Source organism: Coenobita brevimanus, chromosome 112, assembly GCF_032717465.1.
Source record: "Coenobita brevimanus isolate Jiangsu-jjx chromosome 112, ASM3271746v2, whole genome shotgun sequence".
Lineage (NCBI taxonomy): Eukaryota > Metazoa > Arthropoda > Malacostraca > Decapoda > Coenobitidae > Coenobita > Coenobita brevimanus.
In genome coordinates this window covers 27,387,590-27,412,468 of record NC_137065.1, presented here as the reverse complement: position 1 = coordinate 27,412,468, position 24,879 = coordinate 27,387,590, and the positions used below count along the sequence as shown (strand labels likewise).

The 24,879-nt window shown below is 40.0% G+C and overlaps 1 protein-coding gene across 1 annotated transcript in view; it reads left to right on the top strand.

Moving 5' to 3' along the window:
• The first annotated feature begins 12,956 nt into the window (after positions 1 to 12,956).
• Positions 12,957 to 24,879, top strand: part of LOC145418140 (zinc finger BED domain-containing protein 5-like) — a 44,778-nt gene continuing 32,855 nt past the window's right edge. The window contains exon 1 of the mRNA XM_080286663.1: positions 12,957 to 13,757. Within this exon, the coding sequence (XP_080142789.1) occupies positions 12,957 to 13,757 (801 nt within the window). The remainder of the gene's footprint in view (positions 13,758 to 24,879) is intronic.

The window sequence follows — 24,879 nt, the reverse complement described above, 5'->3', positions numbered from 1 at the left end:
TAATTTAGTTGGAGGGACTGACTCTTTAAACAATTATGATTGGAAAATTGTATATAATGAATGACGTTAAGAGCAACCAAAGCAACAAAACGACCTCATCTGGGAAGATTCATTTAAATCCACTAGATAACCTTAGCACAGTTAAGGAACACACACACACACACACACACACACACACACACACACACACACACACACACACACACACACACACACACACACACACACACACAGGCTGAATCTCGTGCAACTTATTGGGCGTTTTGTTAAAGATAAGGCCATCCTGTTTCGCAGGAAGGATAATTCTGTTAATGGCAGGCTAACCCTGAATAAAGTTCGTGGAACTTGGCTTGTATTCTGGGTTGCTTCCGATACTATTTAACATCTTCCTCAACAAAGCAGTATTTTGTGCACATTACACCACATTATCCTCTTTTATGCTTCTTAATGCTGTGTCAATAATAAAGCAATATAAATAACATATGGATAGAATCTTTCTTCCCAGTATTGTGCAAAGCCTGTTCTTCACACTACTAAAAATAATTTCATCTGCACTAAGTGCTGTCAACTCTCAAAATCGAATTCTTCCCGCTCCTTCTGGAACCTTGCCCAAAAATTTTCTAACAACTTTTCCTCATCATCCTTTCCTCCTCTTCTCCTCTTCTCTATTCTGATGGCTCTGTAGCTACTTTCTACTGATAAAGCAGATCTCTTCGCTCAGACTTTCTCCTCCAATTTCACCCTATACAATTCCAGTGCTGTTCCACCATCACTTCCCCCCCTCTGACTTCCTCCTGGCTGACATTTAAATTTCTTCAGCTGATGTATTTTCTGACATCACTGGCTTCAATACTAACAAGACATATGGGCCTGATGGAGTCCCTCCTGTTGTCCTCAAGAACTGTGCTTCAGTGCTTACACCCTGCCTAGGTAAACTCTTTCGCCTCTGTCTGTTAACTTGTACCTTTCCTTCTTGCTGGAAGTTGCCCTCATTCAGCCAGTCCCAAAGAAGGGTAACCGCTCCCAACCCTCTAACTATCGTCCAATTGCTTTAACATCCTGTGTTTCAAATGTTTTCGAGTAAATTCTTAATAGAAAAATTTTAAAGCATCTTTTCTATCACAACCTTCTTTCTGATCATCAGTATAAGTTCCATCAGGGACGCTCCACTGGTGATCTTCTCACCTATGTTTCAGACTCCTGGTCATCCTCCTTTCGGGACTTTGGCAAAAGCTTTGTCATTACACTTGACATCTCAAAGGCTTTCGATCAAGTCAGGCATAAATCTTTAATTTCCAAACTGCCCTCTTACGGTTTCTATCGCTCTATCTGTGCCTTCATCTCTAGCTTCCCTTCTGGTCGTTCTATTGATGCTGTTATAGACGGCCACCTTTCTTCTCATAGAGCTATCAATAGTGGAGTTCTTAAGGCCTCTGTCCTATCACCAACTCTCTTCCTTTTATTCATCAATGACCTTCTAAGCTGTACCTCTAATCCTATCACTCATATGCTGATGACTCCACCCTTCACCTTTCTATTCCTTTCCCGCTGCGTCCATCTCAGTAGTCACTTCAACAAACAAGGGATGAAGCTATGGCACACCTAATGTCTGACTTGGTTCATATCTATGATTGGCTTAGAAGTAATCTTGTTGATGCTTCAAAAACTATGATGTTGCATCTGTCAACCCAACAGTGTCTTCCACAGGAGTACCCTTTAATTTTTTATAATATCCACCTTAATCCTGCATCATCTTTAAATGTGCTTGGGGTTTCATTCTCTCCGGATTTATCTTGGAAAGAACATATTACCTCTCTTGTAAAATCTGCTTCCAAGAGATTAGGGGTGCTAAGCAGACTCCGTGCCGTCTTTACCGCTGCACAGTTGTTGACTTTATGCACGGGTTTTATTCGCCCCTGTGTAGAGTACAACTCTCATGTGTGGGAAGGCTCCCCAAATCCATCTCTTCTCAAGAAGGTGGAGTCAAAGGCTCTTCGTCTCATTAACTCTCCTCCTCTTAATGGCTCCCTTCAACCTCTGTCTCTTCGCTGAAGTGTTGCATCTTTATCTCATTTCTGTTGCTGCTTCTTTGGTCATTGCTCCTTTCAACTTTCTGCTTGCATCCCCCACCGCTATGACAGGCGCTTAACACCCGTCTAGTAACAAACTCTCATCCCTTTTCTGTCCAACACTCCAATACAAGAATTAACCGTTATTCCCAGTCTTTTATATACACAACAGTTCGGCTCTGGAACTGTCTCCCTCTGTCTGTATTTCCTACTGCCTATGATCTCCAGTCTCTCAAACGCAGTGTGTCCAGGGATCTTGAAATGTACGGATCTTGAATTTGGCTCTCTGTCATCTTTTTTTTTTTTTTTTTTTTTTTCTGAGGGAACAATTTGCGGGTTCCTGGCCTTTGGATCCTTCTTGTTAGGAATAAAAAAAAAAAAAAAAGGAAATAAGTAGTGGTCAGAAATGAGGCAGGATTTATAGGGAGTGAACAGAGAAAAAATGGGATAGAGAACAGGCTGACACCGGCTGATGTAAGTGGTTTCAGCACAACCAAAGAAAGGTATACTCATCGATCCCTATTAGGTGGAAAAGAATTCAGTCTCAGTCTTGTGAATGAGACTTTTATGTTCAGAACAGTGCTTCCTTTTATGCCCCCCACTCTTATATATCCCTGTTTTAACCTTACATATCCTTTTTTTTTTTTTTTTCAGATTCTATTACTTCTTTTATTTGAGTCCATATTTCTTGATAATTTATGAAAATAACTATTATTATGCAAATAGTATCTTTCTTCCACGTCGCTTTGTCTGTATCCCTCGTACATTTTCTCCCTGCTTAACTAGTATCACATACTTCTCGTTTCTGTCTGCCTGTGTTCTGTCTCTCCATTATTTCCTCTTTTCCATAATAATGGAACTGCCTTTTGTCTGCATCGCACCCTCTCCGTCTTCGGACTTTTATGCTTCGTCCCTGTTATATTATCAATATATCCATGCTCCACGTTTCTTCTTATTTATCTTCTACCCCCTTCCTTTCATCCTGTTTGTGATTTATCCCTTCCTCCTTCCTTCCCTTCTCCCACCTCTCTCTCTCTCTCTCTCTCTCTCTCTCTCTCTCCTCACACACCGAACCCTGGCGGAGTGTGGACGTCTCTGCCTGCTTCTCTCAGCCAGGCTTAGTTCTGGAGCACAAAGCTTCGAATGCGGGGGCTTTGGGAGGGGCCTGCTTGCCTCTCCCTCCCCAGTCTGATTCGCTGATGACGTCTGGCCTGGAAGTAAAAATTTCGTTTGACATGTTCCTATTCAATCTTCCTACCACCTCACAAATTCCCTCAAACCAGTCTATCACCAATGTTTCTACCATTTCTGCTGCTGCGGCCTCTTCCCTCATTGCCACACTCAAGCCATATGGCACTCACTCTGCCTCTTCCCCATGCCTCGACTATCTCGAATCCCGCTCAGTCACAGTTCACCTCCACTGTTTTTTCCTCTCACCTCCGATCTTCCATTCTTGCTAAACACTTTCATTCGTTTTTCTCCCCCATACTCCACACTCAGAACTGGACAAAGTACTGTACTTCACTGTTCTGTCTCATGCCCCACTTTCCTTGGATGATTTAGAGTTCCATCCACCTTTGCACTGGCGTGTTGGGAAGTATATGTGATGGGTTTCGTATTGTTAATGTACAGAATAGAGCACAAGCTGATGCTATGACCTCTCTGTTGGATACTACTGGTGCTTCCATTCCGACCTCCAGAAATTTGCACCTCAATTCTATTGTTGGTACCGTTGCCATCCCAGCATACATTTGGTTAGATGACAGAGAGTTTTCTAACGGTTTGCCATATATTCAAGATTCTCTATAGGAGCTGGGTTATGATGTGCTGTCCGTACATTGCTACAGTATTCCACCATGAGGGAATTGGGCATGCCCTATTAATATTGCCAAAATCACATTCGATTCAAGGTCTCTTCCCAATCATGTTATTATCAATGGTATGAACCTCCCAGTGAGAGAATTTATTGATCCTCCTCATCAGTACCGATCCTGCTGGTGCTACGGTCAGGTCATCCCAATAAGTGGTGTCATTCAGTTTACTTGTCCTACAGATGTACTCAGCCCGGTCTTTCCAAGATGGACTGCTCCACTATTGCATGCTGTTGCCCTAACTGCAGTAGTGGTCATCCAGCTTACGTTCACTCTTGTCCCACCTACATGTTTAACCCCTAACCCGTAGGCCGTCACTTTCATGATGCTCGTTACATAAGTGTCATACCGCGGGGCGTCACTTTTGTGATTCAGGGATTTTTTAAATTGCCCAGGCTTTCAAGTGCAGTCTTGTATCATCAATTAGTACTGCCAGTGTGTAGCTTTAGGCATTGCTGCTAATACCGCTAGTATTCGCATCCAGTGTTACCTATTTAGCCATTTTTCTGTGTTTGTCTTGCCTCCCCACCTCCCCTCCCTTACCCTCTCCCCTGCATAGCTACAGCCTGGCTGCACAATGCAACTCCCGGCCGGTTTTTTCCATTCGCTTTTTCCATTGAAATGTGCCCTATGCCCTATTCTCATAATAAAAAATATATACAGAAAAGAGAAAAGGCTAATTGATGTTGGCATTGGCCATGAAGTAGTTAAATTATCACCTGGCAACACCCCATGTGCACTTGGTCGCTAATTTTCCATGTTCACTACCCATTGAAATATTCCTTATGACCTATTCTCATACTAAGAAAAATATATATATATATATATATATATATATATATATATATATATATATATATATATATAAAGGAAAAGGATTAGTGATACTTCCATCGACCTGGAAGTAGCTAATTTATTGTGTATTTAGAGCGCTGCTATCCCTGCAGGAGGGGCACGGCGTGGTCCAGCCATCCCCGCGGGTAAGGGGTTAAGAGTGAAGTCCCTCGTACATGAGCTCGTGCACCGATGTCACTTAGGGAAACACGTCAGCTTGTATATAGCAAGGGTTTTGATGACTGTACTTTGCATGAAGGTCGCATCCATTGGTCAGTCAAGGCATCCTCTACCTCTTCCCCAGCTCCTGCTCCTAGTATTCCTTCTCATCTGCCTGTATCATCAACCTCCTCTGTCCTCACAGCTCTGTCAAAGACCCATTCCCCTGTTGTCCAGTCTCATCCAGCTTCTGCCTCACCCTGTCAGTCTCCTGATGGTTGATTACCAAAGGCCGCCCACAAGGTAGACGTGTTCAGCCTGTTGAGCCCAGTTGATCCATGTCTGTCTCCTACAAACAGTCTACTCGCCTTACTCGTCATGTTCCCCTTCCCCTGTTTCATGCAACAACAAAAGTCTTCAGGAGCATCGCCCTTGTGCAATTCCTGTCCCTCCTTCCCATCCTACCTTCTCCTCCTTCTTCTCGCCCTCTGTCTCTTGACAGAAGTCTGCTTACCCCCACCCTTCAACATCTCCATCTCCTGGTAGTGTGAAATGGCAGTGTTCATCACCAACATACAACTCTCACCTTTGTTATGGATCCTCCTCAAGATTGGTACACCCCCCCTGCATTAGGGGGGACCATACAAAACGTGTTGGCATCTGCAGAGGTACATCCAGCCCCAGAAATTATTCTACCTAATCCTGTTCCCCCTCTCCCTGATCCACCCATAACACTCTCCCCTTCCACTGTTTCTTGCACTGTTCCCCTCTCCCCAGTTTTACCTCCCAGTTCTGCTCCTTTTCCCACATCTATCTGTCACGAATCGTTGTAGTTTTTGCTCTCAGCTCAATGTATATTGCAAACATCTTTTATTTTATTTTATATTTTAATATAATGGCTTTTCTTTTGATGAACATTCGAAGTTATCATTCGAATTGCTCTGACCCTGATGTCTTCTTGCCCAGAATTGTCCTTGGGTTGTGTGCCTTTGGGAGATTCGCCTCTCCACGACCCCGGCTCAAATTCCACGTTATATTTTTGTTAGTACACGTACATCGACTTTTGAATAATCTATCCTCATCCACACTACAGTCTCCAGTGAAGTTACTTCAGATTTTTCATCACATCAGTGTTCTGTGGTGAGGGTTTCCTTCATCGTTGGATTACTGTAATTTCCCTCTACTTTTTGTTTTCCATCCCTATAGATTTCTTCAAGCTTTCTCATATTTGATCTCTTTTTACCTCAGCCCATCTTTTTATTGGGCGATTTTAATTGCAGGCATCGCTTATGAGGTGACAATATCATTTCTAATAGAGGTCATGTACTTGATTCTTTCTCTCTAATCAAGATCTCCATATTCTTAGCCCCCGTGTCCCAGCAGATTTTTCACCAATGAACCCCCCCCCCCCAGTCCTGGCAGATTTTTGAAAGAAAAAGAAATGCAGCTAAAACCTCCACATTTTATGAGAAACATTGAAAATTCAGAGAGAAAGTGCGCACCTAAGCTTAGAAGTGCCCTGTACAGATGACCCTCCTCTCACCTGCTACCCTCTTCTCTGGAGCCCTGCTCCAGAGAAGACGTTTTCTATGGCAGGGATAACTATTCCAAACCACTCAGAATAGCTAGATATTTATTTATTTGGTACGAATTTATATGTCGTACAGGAGTATATCGGTTTTCACACAGTGGTATAGATGATGTAAGCATTGTTTCACTTACCAAACATATCATCATACCACACCTTCCTTGGCGTCGTTACGCCCTCATAACTCCTGCTAGTTTCTTCCTGTAACACCACACAATATTTGTCCTCCACATCGGGAATCACTTTCCCCTTGAATTTCGTAGGAGGAGGAGAGACCGTGGCGTGACATGTCTTTACTGGCCAGGTCACTGCTAACAGGAGAGTTGCCGAGAATATGGCGTGTGTGGGGGGGGGTTAATGGGTCCAGGCAGTGTTGCCACTTGGTGGCGGGTAAAGGAAGATCTCCCACATATGCCTACCAAAAATCACCCGCGAAAAGTGAAAAATGTGCAAATGACAGATCTCGCAATTGCACAACATGTAAACACATCGTCAGGACTGAGCAGGACAAAACATTGCAATGTGTATCTATGTTGACGGGACGCAGTTGGTTAATTCTGAAGGAAAATGAATATATATGTTAGTCCTTACTCGCAAAGCTGATTACATGTACCTACCTCAATTCATTGCGTGTCTGATGAGCGTTACCATTCGACTTCATGTCGTAGAGGGAAATCCTCTCTTGTTTGCTGGAATTGTGGTGTCTCTGGACATCGTCAGTCAAATTGTTATCACAAGCAGAGACAATTCCGTGAAAACAGACAATTCCATAGTTCACAGTCTGGCAATGATCATTATAAACAGTATAACCAGTGACGGCATTTACCTCTGCGGTCCGGTAATGAGCTATGTAAGTATCACAAACAGTCAATAAATCACATTACTAGTGAATGCCACTAGTTGGCAAGACAGTATTCGGGGGACAAACAGCACGACTTTCAAAAACTTCCAACATAGTAGTTACAGAAAACAACGAGTTGCCCCTCAGTACTATTCATGTATTAGATTACTTAGGGGTAGATGTGCATGGAAACTGCAGTCAGGTGGATGTCTCACTTTATTTGGATTCAGGGTCTGCCATCAACCTGTTATCTGAAGCAGCATGAGAAAGAATTCAGTGCAACAGATCGAAACATTTTAGCTTCCTTGAGCCCAAGGACCGAAATCTGTGCATGGTGGATGGATCATATTTAGATATTAAAGGCAAATTTCAGCTTCAGATTTCTGTGCATGACTTGGCAGATCCATTCATTGCTGGATTCTTTGTTGCACCGCGGATTAGCTCTCCTGCTGACATTCTAATAGGTGTTCAAACTTATTCACACATTGATATGTTCAAACGAACATATCAATGTGTTAATGGCATGAGGGGGCTTAATTTTCAAGGTTTGTTTGTGCCAGGTATCACAGACCCAGCTTCCCGGTCACCAGCTGATACAGTTACCGTCACTCCCACCGATTCATCATTCTTTGACCCGCCTGATCCAGTTGCTGGCTTCTCACTTCCAAAATGGTGGCCCTTTCCCTCTGATTTCATTACTGATTCCATTCCTGATTCCCTTTTCTCATCAGGGTCTCGCCCTGATTCTGAAATAGATCATCCCAATGGTGGCACTGAGCAGTCATTGGACTCGTCATTATCTACTCCATTGCCTCTAGCAAACCTTATGCAGTTCTCAACAACAAACACGGCGGTGGTGAAACAATACACAGTTTTACCCCCCCCCCCCCGTGTATAAAGTGAGGTTGCTCTGAGGATTGCTGGGTCACCTAGCGGTGTCGTTGCTATTTCTCAGCCTGAGACCTGTCATGGTACAGGCTTGAGTCTGCAATGTGCTCGACGTCAGACGATGGCTTATGTTATTTGTACCTAGCTAACACTACTAATGCCCTACTTAAGCTGCGTACTGGGACATAGATTAGTGTTTTTTGGTGAACCCAGTGGCCATATGTGTGTGCCAAGATTTCCCACTTTCTGTCACAGGTATGTGCTCTGTTGTTCACTCTACTGACAATCCCACCCAAACTAATCTTGAAACTCATGTGAAACGGGGCAATTATCCAGAGTACAGAAGTCAGTTGCTTGATCTATTGCGAGGCTATTGCAAAGCTGTAGCCCTACCTGGTGAGAACACGGGCAAAATTATTCTTGCAAAGTACTCCATTACATTGCAGCCTGATGTTCAACCCGTGTATGTCCCTGCCTACTGTTTACTTCGTAGTCAACGTCAACAGGCTGATCATCTCATTCAGGAAATGTTGGAATCCAGCGTTATTAAACACTCTGACAGTCCGTGGAACAGTCGATTATTTCTCATTTTAAAGAAAGGTGATGAGTTACAGCCAGTCGTAGACTACCGCCTTGACTGTTCCGATTCCAAACTCCTATGCTTACTGATTTGCTGGCGACCTTACGAGAAAACATTTGTTTTCTCCTTAGATATCGTGAGTTGCTATTGGCAAGTAGAAGTGGAAGAGTCTTCTCATCCAATCACTGCCTTCAGCACCCGGTCCGGTCACTACCAATTCCATAGAGTCCCATTTGGTTTAAGAAATGCACATCTTGCATTCATGCGGTTCATTCATGCAGTCTTCATGGACATGATAGGTCACTCAGTCTTTGTTTACCTTCATGATGCCATAATCGCAAGTCGATCTGTTTCAGAACACATAGAGAAATTGGCAGAGGTATTGACTAAACTCAAACAAGCTTGACTTAATATAAAGTTGTCAAAGTGTCATTTCTTACATAAGAAACTGAAATTCTTAGGACACGTCATCGATGCTCACAGCATCCATACATCGGACGAAAAGGTGAATGCAGTAACTGACTTCCCTACTCCTGCCAACAGAGATGCAGTAGGCACTATAGTTTCTTCCGTCTTAATGGCTACTATCGTCATTTCATCGAGGAGTACGCCCAAACTGCTGTGCCGTTGACTAAACTGTTAGTCAGATGAACAAGCTGCTGCATTTACCCCCTTGAAAACTGCTCTTGCACATGCTATGGTATTGGCATTTCCTGATTATTCCAAACCTTTCATACTTTGCACAGATGATTCCTGATTTGGCATTGGTGCTGTTCTCATGCAACATGGCTCCTAGGGGAGGAACCGTGTCGTTGCCTATGCCAATTGAGTGTTAAACTTTGCAGAAGAGAATTACAGTGTAACTCGTTGGGAACCCTTCTACTTGGTATGGTCACTAGAACATTTCCGTGACATCATCTATGATTACCCTGTTCTTAACCAGACAGACCATCATCCTTTTTGACCTGTTTCGAGGACGTGATCTTTCTGGTCACCTTGCACGCTGGGCAGTTACTGTTAATGACAATTATCCACCATTTGAATACGTTCCTGGAAAGCAAACATTGTGGCAGATGCTCTTTCTCGTTATGTTGCCACAGTCTCGACTGGTTGTGATGTAAATTTGGCATTCAGTTATGAAACATTCCATGGATTTCAGTGGTTTAACTCCCTATGGTCTCAGCTCATACACTTTCCTGAGTCTGGTGATGATTCTTCCTTTCCAGAGTTACCAGTTCCTCCATTTGATTTCTTCCTCTCTAATGACTTAGTCTACAAGAAGGCGGTACTCACAGGTAGCAATATGCCTTGTTGTGAAGTTAGACAACTAGTCATTCCAAATGACATAATTCCTGCTGCCCTTCATTTAACCTGAGGCATCCCAACGACATATGGATACGTTGCCACGTTTTGTCACAGTGACGTCCAACAACGTATCCATGTGTTTTGCAATTGTGAGGTCCGTCATTTGCATATTTTTCAAGTTTCACGGGCAATATTTGGTAGGCATATGTGGGAGACCTTCCTCTACCCAATGCCAGGTGGGGATAATGCCTGGTCCCACCTGACCCCCCTGCCCCCCGTACGCCATTTTCTTGACAACTCACCAGTTAGCAGTGGCCTGGCCAGTATAGACATGTCACACCATGGTCTCTCCAATGACGAAATTCAAGGCAAAAGTGATTCCCGAGGTAGAGGACAATGGAAGAAAGATGCCAGAGGAAGAAACAACCAGAAGTGATGAGGCGGTAACATCATAAAGGAGGGTGCCATATGTTGATGTTTTTCGTGAGTGAACAACACTTATATCGCCTATATTATTGTGTGAAAACTAATATACTTTTGTACTACTTATAAATTCGTACCAAATAAATAAATATTTACATATTATGAGTGGTTTGGAATAATTACCCCTCCCAAGAAAACGTCATCTCTGGAGCCTGGCCTGAGAGAACACGGTACCAATGTGGGGGTACTGTTATATGTATTTGGTATTTCTAAACTCAACTGAGCACTTTCTCTCTGAATTTTCGATGTTTCTCATAAAAAGCGGAGGTTTTAGCCAAAAAAAAAAAAAAAATGAAAATCTGCCGGGATTGGGGGGGAGGGGGGGTATTGGTGAAAAATCTCCTGGGATGCAGCGGGTTAATCCAGGATGCCAATCAAGCATCACACTCGGGTAAGGACAGAAGCTTACGACAGGCACGTTTTTCATATTGCTGGCCCACTTTGCAAAAGGATGTAGAAGCTCAGTGTGATGCATGTCTATCTTGTGCCCATAATAAAGGAACTACTGATCGACCTGCACCCATATTGCAATACCCAGTACCGTCATCATCATGACCTGTTATCTGTTTGAATAACTTCTGGAGTTGTGAAAGGACAAATGACTTAATTAACAAAAGCATGGGCACCTGAATTAGCAGGTTTGTCTGCAATGAAGTCGATGTCACGAACCTGGAGAAATGATCGACTGCCACTAATAGATAAACGAAGCCAGATTCTGTTCTTGATAATTTCAAAAGATCAAGGAAGACAGTTTGCCAAAGTCTAGATGGTCCTAGGTACAGAAGTTTTTCTAACAGATAACGGGTAAGCGTTCAACAATTCAGTACTAGAAATAATTTGCTGTCACTATGGCATTAGCAAGTGTAATGCTGTTGTCCATCATTCAACCTCTAATGGCTTCGTGGAACGCCAGAATAGAAAGATAGTAGAATGCCTGCATCACATGGTGGGAGATCCGAGTCCCACGTGGGATGAGTGGATTCTGCAGGTAGCTTCATCAATTATTGGGCCACTGAATAAATCAATTGGTAATAGCTTACTCCATTCTTTAACATCTTTGACTTTGACAAGAAGCTACCTTATTCTTTGTTACTATCTAAGTTAGATCCAGTCTACAGTCATGATGATTGTCAAAGTTCACTTCTCAACTTTTCAGAAAATTCATAATTACATTCAAGATAAATATTGGCCCTCTCCAATGCAGAAATGGTAAGCAACAAGCAGCTGCCTCCAATGTTACCATCCAAGTAGGTGACTTAGTTTTTGCCCTGGACCACGAGCATGCATCAAAATTTGACAGTTAAATCCTAGGCCCTTTCCGAGTCATCACTCATAAGGGTAACAAATTTGAAATAACGAATCAGTCTAACGACGAGAACGAACGGGCGAATGCCAATAACCTTATGCATACCCCGAGAGGCACAGTGTTGGAGGAAGCACCACTGTAGAAATCAATTGGAAATGCCTCTTCTTCTTCTCAACCAGCAAATGCTCCTTTTTCTTTCATTCTTTCTTCTGACACTTCTTCAATTCCCCTTCTCACTCAGAGACACTGATACTGTCCCCTGCTGTTAATAACTCTCGTTCCAAGTTATGTTCGGCATCAAAATCTCCAGTTTCTAGTCCAGTGATTCCCAACCGGGGTTCCGCGGAACCCTGGGGTTCCGCCTACCATCACCAGGGGTTCCGCAAGAAACCCGTAAAATATTGATGTGCTGTTACAAAATGACTGTGATCTTAATTCATAATTCATAATTCCTACTCAACAACACGTTACAAACACTTTCAAGACACCAACATACTCGTACGTGTCAGGTAGTACCATGTATATAGTCATGAGAGCAAATAATATGCGTACAACTAAGAAAAAAAAAAAAAGATAGCGTCATTGCTGGTGCGGGATACACCCTTCATTGCTACGCCTCAAGTTTGGCAACACGGGGGTTGGGTAGGAGGGAGACTCAACCCGTAAGAGTACTATACGTGTCACGAGCCCCAGTCCACCCGTTCACACATCTTCCTTCAGTCAGTTTTGAGCAGCGCAACCGAGTGAAACGTTGTGTTAATTAAGCTCACCACTTAAGATTAGTTTGACACGGATTTTAAAGACTGAAGCATGTTGAAATATTTGAAAAGAAAGCATGTCAGTGGAGAGGAGGACAGTGACGAAGAATCACAAATACCACAGCTAAGTACGAGTAAAGGAAAAGTGAGTCATGTTAAAAAAAGTCGCCTTTACAATGACAGTTATCTGGCCATTGGCTTTACATGGACTGGAGAAGAAAACTGTCCACTTCCTTTGTGCATTGTTTGTGGGAAAAAGCTCGCTAACACAGCTATGGCCCCAGCCAAGTTAAAGCGACACTTCACTACTAATCACAGCCACTTGTCAAATAAAACTGTGGATTATTTTCGAAGGCTCTTGGATTCACAGCAGAAACAAAGAAAAGTTTTTGAAAAGAAGGTAACCATCAGTGATAAGGCACAAGAAGCAAGCTATTTAGTGGCTGAGCTAGTTGCCAAGAAAATGAAAAGTCACACTATTGCAGAAAGCCTAATAATGCCTGCTTGCAAAATAATTGTGAAAACAATGCTAGGTGAAGAAGCTGAAAGTGAAATAAGCAAGGTTCCTGTTTCTGATAATACAATCAGTAGGCGTGTGGATGACCTGTCCAACAATATTTCTGGTATTTTGTCTGAAAAACTGCAAAATAACAACTTTGCTCTCCAAGTAGATGAGACAACTGATATAACTGGTAAAGCTCAGCTGCTGGCATTTGTGCGATTTGAAAATGAAGGTGAAATAATGGAAAATTATTTTTGCTGTAAAGAACTGCCAGAAACTACCAAAGGCCACGACATTTTCAACATCTTGTCTTCTTACCTGGAATCTTGTGATTTGTCATGGAACCGATGCGTTGGGATCTGCACTGCTGGTGCTCCCTCAATGGTTGGCTCAGTACAAGGCTTTGTATCATGCGTGAAAGAAAAAAACCCTGAAGTCATAACAACTCACTGCTTTCTCCACCGAGAAGTTCTGGTTTCAAAAACTATTGGGGATGATTTAAAACAAGTCCTTGATACAACTGTGAACATGGTCAACTTCATAAAGCAGCGCCCTCTGAAGTCTCGCATGTTTGTAAGGTTGTGTGAAAACATGCAAAAAGATCACGTGACACTTCTCCTGCACACACAGTCTCGATGGCTTTCAAGAGGTAAAGTTTTGACAAGGGTATTCGAGCTAAGACAGGAAGTGCTGCTTTTCTTCAAAGAGAATAATAAAGCCAGTTTCTGTGAATGTCTTGAATCTACAAACTGGCAAATGAAACTAGCATATTTAGCAGATATTTATCAGCATTTAAATAACTTGAACAACAGCATGCAGGGTGTGAAGGAAAACATTCTGACTTCCACAGACAAGCTTCTTGCATGAAAGAATAAACTCGCTGTTTGGAAAAAGCACCTTTCAAGAGGAAACATCGAAATGTTTCCACTCCTACTTCAAGTCCAAACTCAGACTGAATATTAAAATGTCATTCCATTAATTACAAGTCATTTGGAATCACTGTCAGAAAAGCTTCATAAATACTTCCCCTCCCTGTCATCAGATACGTATGACTGGGTGAGAAACCCCTTCACTGAGTTCTCACCAAGTACAGAAAACCTACTTGGTCTGCAAGAAGAGGAAGAACTGAGTGAACTACAATGCGATCGAACTTTGAAAATGAAATTTAATGAAGTATCACTTGACAAGTTTTGGATTTCAGCAAAGCAGGAGTACCCTGTCATCTCAGGGAAAGCATTGGATGTTTTACTCCAGTTTTCAACTTCTTACCTCTGTGAACAAGCTTTCTCATGCCTGACCGTCATTAAAAGCAAATCAAGAAATCGTCTTCTGTCGAGGAAGAACTGCGCGTGTGTCTATCAAAAATTCGGCCAAGAATTTCACAGATAAGCAAAGAGAAACAAGCCCAAGTGTCACACTGAAGGTAAGTAAGTTTTAACTCTATTGACGTATTAGTGTGAACTCTCTTGTGATGTAATTGCAGATTTCACATGATGTTGCTCAAGAATTTTTCTTAAAAAAAAAAACTTTTTATATATATACCTCGCCTGTTTTACCCTTCATGCAGGGTGTGGCGTAGACCATTTCTGGTCTTTCATAGGAAGCACACAATACACACACACGGGATGGCATGGCTGTTGGCCTTCCGCTCCCGTAACACCACATACACATACAGGAGGGTAGGATTCCTAGCCTCCAGCTTCTGCCGGATTATGTCACAACTTCTCTATTTACGTCCCGTACCTATTCTCTGTTAGGTGAACAGGGGTTACTGCGCTTAAGAAGACACCCGTTTATTAGTATACCATATATAGGGGTTCCGTGGAATAGGAAAAATTATTACAGGGGTTCCCCCAAGGTGTAAAGGTTGGGAATCACTGTTCTAGTCTGTCACCCCAGTAACATCAGTGGTCTCATGCAGTCACAACCATGTCCTCTTCATGATGATCTCTTCGATCTGGCCATTAATTTAGCTTTATATATATATATGACATTGTGTAGAGTGTAGGCAACCTTGATTACATCTTTTTTACTAGCTAGTATTATCAGATATATTATTACACGCGTGTAAATAGGTAGTACTGCTACAAATATGACTGAAATAACTGCAGTCCTTAGAATGTGATAAATTCGGTGTTATCACAGAAATAATTTATGTTACAAATCAGGACATTATCAGTTGTCATATTACCATAGACCTTGTTCCAAAGTCAAGTTTCATCTATTTTCACACTTGGCTTACTCTCACATTACTCTAAATTCTATTTCTTTGTTCTTTTGTTCCATTATTGTCATATTCCTGTTCGTTTAGCAGTCGTTCTCACCTCTTCCAGAAAATTCCATTCCTTATTCCTCTCAGTGACACACCTAATACATTATTCTGTACTCTAAAGTCGCCTTTTGTCTCACAACTATAAGCCACTTCACAGTATAACCCGTTTGATCTCCTTCATTCTTCTTCCGTGCCTTTCTTTAATATCTTCCTTCTTATAGTGTTCCTTGTATATATACGATAATCCAGATATTTCATTTCCGTAGTCAGTTTCTTTTGAGTTCTCATTTTGTACTCCTTATCATAATCACTCTGCCAGGATTTTTACTCAGTAATTATGCCTTCTCTCTATTGTTGTATTAATTATATAAAAAAAAAGTTTACGACCTAATGAATTTATGTTAACAGATAAAACACCGAAGCATTGAAAAGTACTTAAATGTAACTTTCTTCAGTAAACATGCCAGGTGACATTAAGGTGCATAAAGAATACATTAAAAGAAAATACTATTGATTTGCGTTAAGACGAATGGACAACTGATTAATTCTGTGAACAATGTTCAGTTTTTCTAAACTGGTACTCTCTCCGAATTCTGTTGTACTTTACAGTATATAACCCGCTGTTATGTGTATCATGACACACACACACATAATCTTGCCAGCATTTCCATAAATTGTGACAATGTTTGCTAATCACTAAAACTGTTACGACTGTCGCTTCCTTCACTACGCGTAGTCATTATCCTACTTTTTCTTAGACATATGAAATTATTATAAATACTGGTGTTGTATCATTGAGGAAGTAATCAAAAGTACATATGATTACATGAATACTGAGTTGCGTTAAGAGTAGTACAACCACCAAAGAACTTTGAAACTGGTAGAACTTATTGAAATGAGTGTTAGTATATGAAATGAAAAGAAACTGGAACCAAATACTTAACAACAGAAAATGATGTCAGTTGAAAACAAAATATTGACACGATAATACAGATAAATCATTTAAGATTATGAAGGACACAAGAAAAATTGTCCGATATAGTGATTTATGCTATAATGATAAAACAGAGAGAACATATGTCTTGAAAAGGCTACAACTCATTTCATCTACATTCTACAATGCTTTTGATAAAAAAAAAAAAAAAAAAAAAAGGAATATATAATACAAGCCACATTGTGTGAAATCGTGGAGACACAAAATTAATAGATTGAACATTTTTTGTGGTTATGATTCATTGCTATTGCAACTCCTGAAGGTCCTCATGAAAACAGTTGTGTGTAATTCTCTTGTGCATTACTATCATATGTATCATCATGAACTTCCAACACGACGAACTTCACTTATGAGGTCATGATGTGCGTTTGAGGACACAAATGTTGAGGACACAGTACATTGTCAAATATCCATGTTACTGCTACTTTCACTTCATTTTGGACAATGTTATTCTATGTATATCAAACCTGCCTGTTTCTTATTATCATTATTATTTTCTCCTATATATATATATATATATATATATATATATATATATATATATATATATATATATATATATATATATATATATATATATATATATATACAGTACTACTTAATTCCCCGATTATTTCCATCAGCGGTGATAAATTGTTACTAATATTTTGCACTTTTCTCATACCATCCAAAACACTTATTTTATTGTTTGTATTGTAATTATTATTTTCTTTTATCTTACATAAGCCAACTATTTACATTGCAACACATACCTTCCTTATTTTACAATATTCATTGTATTCATCTGTGATTAGTAACCTAGACACATTTTTTATCTGTTCGTAGTATTTACTCAATTCTACCTTCATTCCCGAGGTAACTATACTCGTTATCTATGAATTATCCCATTGTGTCAGGAGACACAACCTTTAGTTATACCGAGGAAATTGTTACTAATGATTTCTCATCAACTGCCAACCTTGTTTATTCTTATGTAAATGTTAATGTGGGTAATATATAGCTACATGTAACTACGTGTAGCTGTGAGAAGGGTTCTATAACTGATTTCGCTGACTTAGGTCTCGCTACTGCTTAGATTTTGATTATGTAGCATCTTTTGAAACCTAGGGCTAGGAGCGGGCCATGTTCTTTGGCAGTTCATACCAGACCGACATCCAGGGCAACTGTATTCCATCTAGTCATAATAAAGAACTCTGGTGATGGACTTTGAGATTATCCTTTGCATAACTTATCCATTTCATATATATATATATATATATATATATATATATATATATATATATATATATATATATATATGTATGTATACAGTAACCTCTCAACTAACACGAGTTTAAAAAACGCGCTTTCGTTTTAACACGAACAAATATTTAAGGAGATATGTTTAACTAAAAAGGGTTTCTCGATTTAACGCGACTTTACACGTACGTGATGGTTTCAAATTAGCCACGTGCGCTTTGAACAGTCCCGAGCTGATAGACAGTGTGTGGCAGTTTATGCATAAATACAATTTTTATTTGTCTGTTGCTTAAACTGGTTTTATTCAAACTATAATATTCGAAAATGAAGTTTGGCCCCATTCTGAGCAATTTGGCTCATTATCGGACAAAATTTGGCCAGGAAAGTGATGGCAGATCTAAATTGTTACAACTTGATGCTGCTGAACAGAAAGAAGAAAACCACTCACACCAAGATAGAGCAGTTCTTTATGAAGAAAACAGAAAACTTAAGGGAGTTATCTTCATCACCAGTAGCACGGGAGTCAGAGGAAGAGGAAGAGGAAGGACAGCATAGCAAGGAGGGACAACAAATTTAGAGTGGGGAGCAGCGGGAGGTGGAGTACCGGGATGAGGAGGGACAGCAGCAGACGACGAGTGATGCATAGATGAAGTGAGGCTGTGTGATGTTATTGTTTGTGACCTACTTTCTGTAATGAAAATGTTGCTTTTACTGTAGTGTTTTTATGACCTACAAAAAGCAGTAATAATGTTGAGTAACTTTCACAATGCCGTAAATGAAGCAGAATCGAAAGAAAATCCACGTAAAAAATGAAAACAGTATGTATTTAGGGAGAAGTAAGCAACGCTTCGGCCTAACTAGGGCTTAAATGTTGTTTATTTTTCCCCAAATATACTGTTCTTGTTTTTTACGTGGATTTTCCTTCAAAATTAATATTGTTGCTTTTAAGTTTGGAGTAGAATAACTCCCCAAATGGGTAGACTTTCCCAGAGTCCAGGAACGTAACCCCCAGTATTACCATTGTTTCTTATGGGAAAATTATGTTTAAAAAACACTTTTTTAACTAAAGCGGCCTCTCAAGGAACCTAACCCTCGCGTTTTTTGAGAGGTTACTGTATATTGTTAAGAAGCGAGATTTGCCAGGTGGGTGGTCGAGAAGCTTCTCGATGTTTACTGTAGGTTCCGGTATGAGTCAGAGTTCCCAGTTTGCCTGCTGTTTGTGAGCGTAGTTGTTTCGTAAGTTATGCATTAATTTTTGTGCTCTTTTTCTGTATAATGTTTTATTTATGTGATTCCTTATTAAATTACGTAATGTAATTTAAATCAGTATGCTAAATAATTTAGAGAGTTAAGTAATGTAAGAAAACTCTGGCATGTTTTATTTGTCTCCGAGTTGGTAACTGTTGTAGCTAGTGGTAGATACAGGACTAGCATGTCCTAGATTGTTGGAGAAGCAAGGAAGCTTATGTAATGATGGGGAAGAGACTAGTTCGAGTTCAGTTGGTTTCTGTTCAGTTTGAGTGTAGTGCACTGTCAGTGCAGTGTCAGTGAGGATTGTATATTTTCGGTACTTGTGAAAATAGCGGTGTCAAACATTAAGTGTAATTGCAGTTAGTAAAGTTTGTATTGCTCCAGTGTTTGTGAAAACAGTGATGTGAAGTTGGAAAGTACTAAGTGTAATTACTTGGAAAATAAAGACAGTGAATTTAAGAAGCCAGTGTTTATTTATGATGCCCGAGCTGATCCTAAAGGCTGACCGTAGGAAGATCAACTCACTGGGCAACGTTCTTCCTGTACTGAACTGCTACTGTTGGAGCCTGTTGCAGTGTGGGACGGGGGCGTAACACTGGTGTCATGAGTGTGGATAATTTGAGTCTAACCTTCGACAGGGAAGCAGGTGTGTGGACAACGTCTCGAGCTGGGCAGGAGGGGGAAATGTCCCTGGCGACAATTGTGAAGCAATTACAGGCACAAAGTGTCCAATAACAAGCACAATGTGTCCAACTACAAGGACAGAATGAAAGACTACAGGCACAGAATGAAGGACAGAAAGTCCTCAAAGAACAATTACTGGCACAGAAAAAAGAACTCCAAGAACAATTACAGGCCGAAAGTGAAGAGCAGAAAGAGCTCAGAAACGAAATCAAAGAACAACTGCAGGCACAGAGCAGGGAAAAGCAAAAACAATAAGAACATCTTCAGGAGGCATTACAGGAGCAACAGAGGGAAGTACAAGTGAGGGTGCAAGGACAGCTAGATGCATTCATGAGGGAAATGAAGGAAGAACAGCAACAGCTTAAGGAGGAAGTAGATGCCAAGCTACAGCAACAGAAGTATAAGGTAAGCAATAATGTGATGGAGTGCAGACAGCGTGTAGACGACCAACTGAAGCATGTAGACGACCAGTTGAAGACAATGAGAGGATGGTGATGGAGTGCAGACAGCATGTAGAGAGTCAGTTGAAGCATGTAGTCGACCAGGTAAAGATAATTAGTGAGAAAATTGAGGCTGCAGAGAAATATTGCACTGCTGAGCCTCAGGCTAGTGCACAGGGAGCATATGATAAGAATGGACAGTGTATGGTGAATCTTGACGGATCCCAAGCATTTAAAGATAGCAATACAGGGTTGAATAATCAGAATGTAGGAGATTAAACTCCTGGACTTAATCATGATACCCCAGTTTTTAAGCCCCATACCAGTGAAGTGCATGGCTATAATCCTCAGGAATTTGATGGTAGAGTATCTTGGGAAGCTTACCGTGCACAATCTGAATTACTTGCGGATCAGAATGGTTGGGATGATAGGCAGGGGACAGTGCAGCTTGCTACTAGCCTTAAGGGTGCAGCAATGGAAATTCTGGGCCAGATGTCAGTGATGCAGAGGAACAATTATCAGTCTCTAGTAGAAATGCTGCAGCGCAGATATGGAACCATGTACCAGCCTGAAGTTTACAGAGCAAGATTCCTGAGCCGTGTATGGGCTCGAGGAGAATCCCTGCAGCAGCATGCTCATGACGTGGAGAGTATGGCATACAAGGCATACCCTGGAGCTGCACCTAATCTGTTGGCTATTCTTCTGATGGACCAGTTCACCGATCCTCTTGATAATTCTTACCTAATTGTTCTTACCTAATTGTATCTTTACAGGAATGAGTCAAGCTTGTACTGTACCGTATCTTAAACCATTTTCATCATACATCTCCTTAAATTTATGAATTGTTTTGGTACACACTGTTTCATTCGGTAGTGCATTCCACTGATCAGATGCCCTATTTGGGAAACTAAATTTCCTTATGTCTTTATCGCCTCTCTTTTTATTAAATTTTTGCAGTGTCCTTTTGCTGATGCATCCCCATAGGTTATATTTTCATTGATGTCTATTTTCTCCTTCCCTGATATGCATTTATATAGAATAATTATGTCTCCTCTTTTCCTTCTCTCCTGTACTGTTGACAAGTTCAGTTTTTCTTGTCTTATTTCGTAGCTTAGATCCCATAAACTTGGTACCAATCTTGTAGTGGCCCTTTGAATTTTTCAATCTTATCTCTGTGTTTTTTTAGATGAGAATTCCAGACTACTGATGCATACTCCAGCATTGGTCTGATAAATGATGTTATTATCTTCCCCAGTATGTCTTCATTTATGTATGTGAATGCTGTTCTCATATTTGCAAGCACTGTATACATGTTCTGTACCTTCTCACTGATGTGGTCAGCTGGACATAGTTTGTTATTGATAATCATACCTACGTCCTTCTCTCTTTCTGATATGTGTAGGGTTTTACTTCCTAACTTATAATCTCAATCTGGTCTTTTCCCACTTTTACTATACTTGATTACATGACACTTGTCCACATTGAATTCCGTTTGCCATGTATCACTCCATGCAAGAAGCTTATTTAATTCTTCTTGTAGCTCTTTAAAACAGTCTGTGTTAGTAATTCTCCTTTGTATTTTTCCATATATACTTAGATAGCTTTCATTTCCAGTGTTATTATCTGTGTCATTGATATATACTAAAAACATAATAGGTGGCAACACTGAGCCCTGTGGAACTCCACTAGTCACTTCCCTCCATTATGAGTAATTTCCCCTTAGTACTGTTCTCAATTCCCTTTTTCTGAGAAAATCTTGCATCCAACAGTACAGTTTGTCTTAGATTCCTCCTTTGTGGTACAGTTTCCGTAAAAGTCTTTGGTGCGGTACTCTCTCAAATGCTTTCTTGAAATCTAGATGGATACTGTCCACCCACCCTTCTCTTTTCTGTAACATTTCTGCAACTCCGTCATATAGTTTGATAGATTAGTAACACATGATTTTCCCTGTCTGAAACCAGATTGCATTCTGTTATCATATTGTGTTCTTCTAGAAGCTTTACCCAAACTTTTCTTATCAGCTTTTCCAGTACCTTACTTGCAACACTGGTTAGTGATACTGGTCGGTAACTGAGTTGATTTTGTCTATTCCCTTTCTTGAATAAGGGAGGAATGTTTGCTTTCTTCCAAATATCAGGTAGTTTACCTTGACCCAAGGATTCCTTGAATATTAAAGATAATGGTCTACTTAACTCTTTTGCACATTCATGTAGCACCCAACATGAAATTTCGTCGGGACCATTTGCTTCTCCTTTGTCTAATTTGCATAACTCCTCATGTATTTCTTTTTCTGATATTTGTACATCTGGTAATATGTTTGGGCATGCATGTTCCATATCATCCCTCTCAAAATTATTTTCTTTTGTAAACACTGATTGGACATTCTTATTTAGTGCTTCACAAATGTCTTTCTCTTGTGTATAGATGATCCCTTCATCCGTAATGGATTGTATCTTTTATTTAGGTTTTGCTTTGGATATAGCTGTAAAATAGCTTTGGTTGATCACTACTTTTATTTATGATGTCCTCCTGAAACTGTTTGTGGGCTTCTGTCCTTATTCTTGTGTATTCGTTTCTTGCCTGTTTATAGTTGTTTTATGCCCTGTCACTATTGTGTCTTCCGCATCTATTCCACAACAAGTCTCTTTTTTTCTTTTGATTTTTTTACATTCTTTATGAAACAATTTTTTTTTTTCATTTCTGTTTCTTTGTGCTGAAGGATGTAATTTTGGATTCCTGTTTCATAAAGTTCACAGAATATTCTATATGGACATTTTATTCTTGTCCTCTAAGCTCTTTTTCCTAATCTGTTTCTAAGAAGTATTTTTTTAGGTCACGATAGTTGCCCTTTTTATAGTTAAGGCTCTTTTTGTAACTCTTGTTAACTGTTAACTATGTCATATGCAATCCTGAAGTTGGAATTTAATACTGCATGGTCGCTTTTGCCGAATGGAGGGTGTCACATAATACTGTCAATATCATTCCCTTTCCTAATAAATATAAGATCTAGTACTAATGGTACATCGTCTTCTTTTTCAGGTGCTTTCCTTTACATGTTGTGTTAGGGAAAACTGTACAAGGTCCAGGAGTTTTTGGTCCCAACAGCTTTCCTGGCTTTTTACATCTACAGTATTCCAATTTATATTTGTATTGAAATCTCCAGTTAGTATAATTCTTTTAGGTTTCTCCTCTTAAACTTTGATTTGTACTCTCTGCCAGGTCTTCATATTCACCTTGTTCCCATGTGTTAGATTTGGGTGGCATGTATAAATTTGCCACAGTTAAAGTACTTTCCCTTCAGATGTATTAATCTCTACTGCAATCGGTTCTACTTGTGAGGGTATATCTAGTTCTATTTCTTTGACTTTTAGATTTTTCTTTGTTAATATTACAATTCCTCCTTTTTTTTTTTTTTTTAAGTTCCTATCTCTTCTCCATATATCGTATTCCTCTAGATTTAGGTTATCATTTGATATCCTTGGTGTTAATTTTGTTTCAGTTAGGCAAATAATTTGTGGTTCTTTTTCTTTGCACTAGCCATTAATTTCTAATAATTTAGATAGCATTCCATCTAGATTAGTGTATATCAGCTTAATCATCTTGTTTACATACGTGTCATAACTTGGGTCTACTACATTCCTCCTTTTTATTCCCTCCTGTTTATGTACCACTTTCGTACCTGCAATCCAATTACTTTGTAAAAAAAAAAAATGTGTTCTTCTCTTCCTCTGATCTCTCCTCATTCTTTGTTTTTGCCTCCTTCCTCTTTTCTTTTAGTAATCCTAGTTCCTCTTGAGTTTAGCATTTTTTATCCATACATTTTTTTATTTCCTCTTTTTCCGTAAGTCTGTTGGTATTTTTTAGTATCTCCTCCACATTGTTTACACTCTGAAAGGTTACTTTAAGAGGCTTTGACTTATTTCTCTCAAATTTCCCTAGCCTTTTTTGTTCCTTTATGTCTTTACTATAGATTTCCTCTGATACTTTCATCAATATGCTCATTAAATTTTCCATCCCCTTTTTGTCTCTCAAAATCTTGTTTTTTATTTCTTCCTCCTCTATACCAGTGATTACTACAGATTTATTGATATCTGCTGAATCTTTCACCAGTTTTGGATTGTTCTGGATTATTTTCTTCATGTCTTTTTTGATGATCTTTTATTCGACTCTTGTTTCTAATTCTTTCTTTACTTTCACCATTTCAGTATATCTGGTTTCCACATCGTTCTTGTAGCTTTTCATCACTTCATTCACCTGAGTTATCTTCTCAGTATCACTGCTATGATCTATCAAAGTGCTTGTTTACCTTATTGTTTCTGTATCATTTCCAAACTCTTCCATAATAGTCTTGTGACTGAAACTGCTTCCCATTTCACTTATCTTCCTTCTAAGTAAACCCACCTCAACTAACAGCTCATCTATTGTTGTGTCTTTCTTGTTAACTTCCTTTACTAATTTTTCATTTTCCTCCTTCTGCATGTGTAATTGCATCTTAATTTCATCCAGTTCACTCTGAAATGCCTTCTCTAATCTGTCTACCCGTTCTACCAGCTTATTGTACTTCTCCATTTCAACCAGTTCCTGGTAGAAATCATCGTCCTGCTTTCTACATTTATCCCTTTTCTTTTCCAAATTTCCATTACTAAAGATGGTGGTCATCTTTTGGTACCAAGAGAAAGATTCTACTGACAGTTTTGCATTCCTGTACGCTGCAAACAATACGGTAAACACTAAACAGCATATTCGTTTGTTTGGCACATCTGTAATACTTTGTTGTATTCTGTTATTGGAACAACACTTTTGCTTAAACTTCCC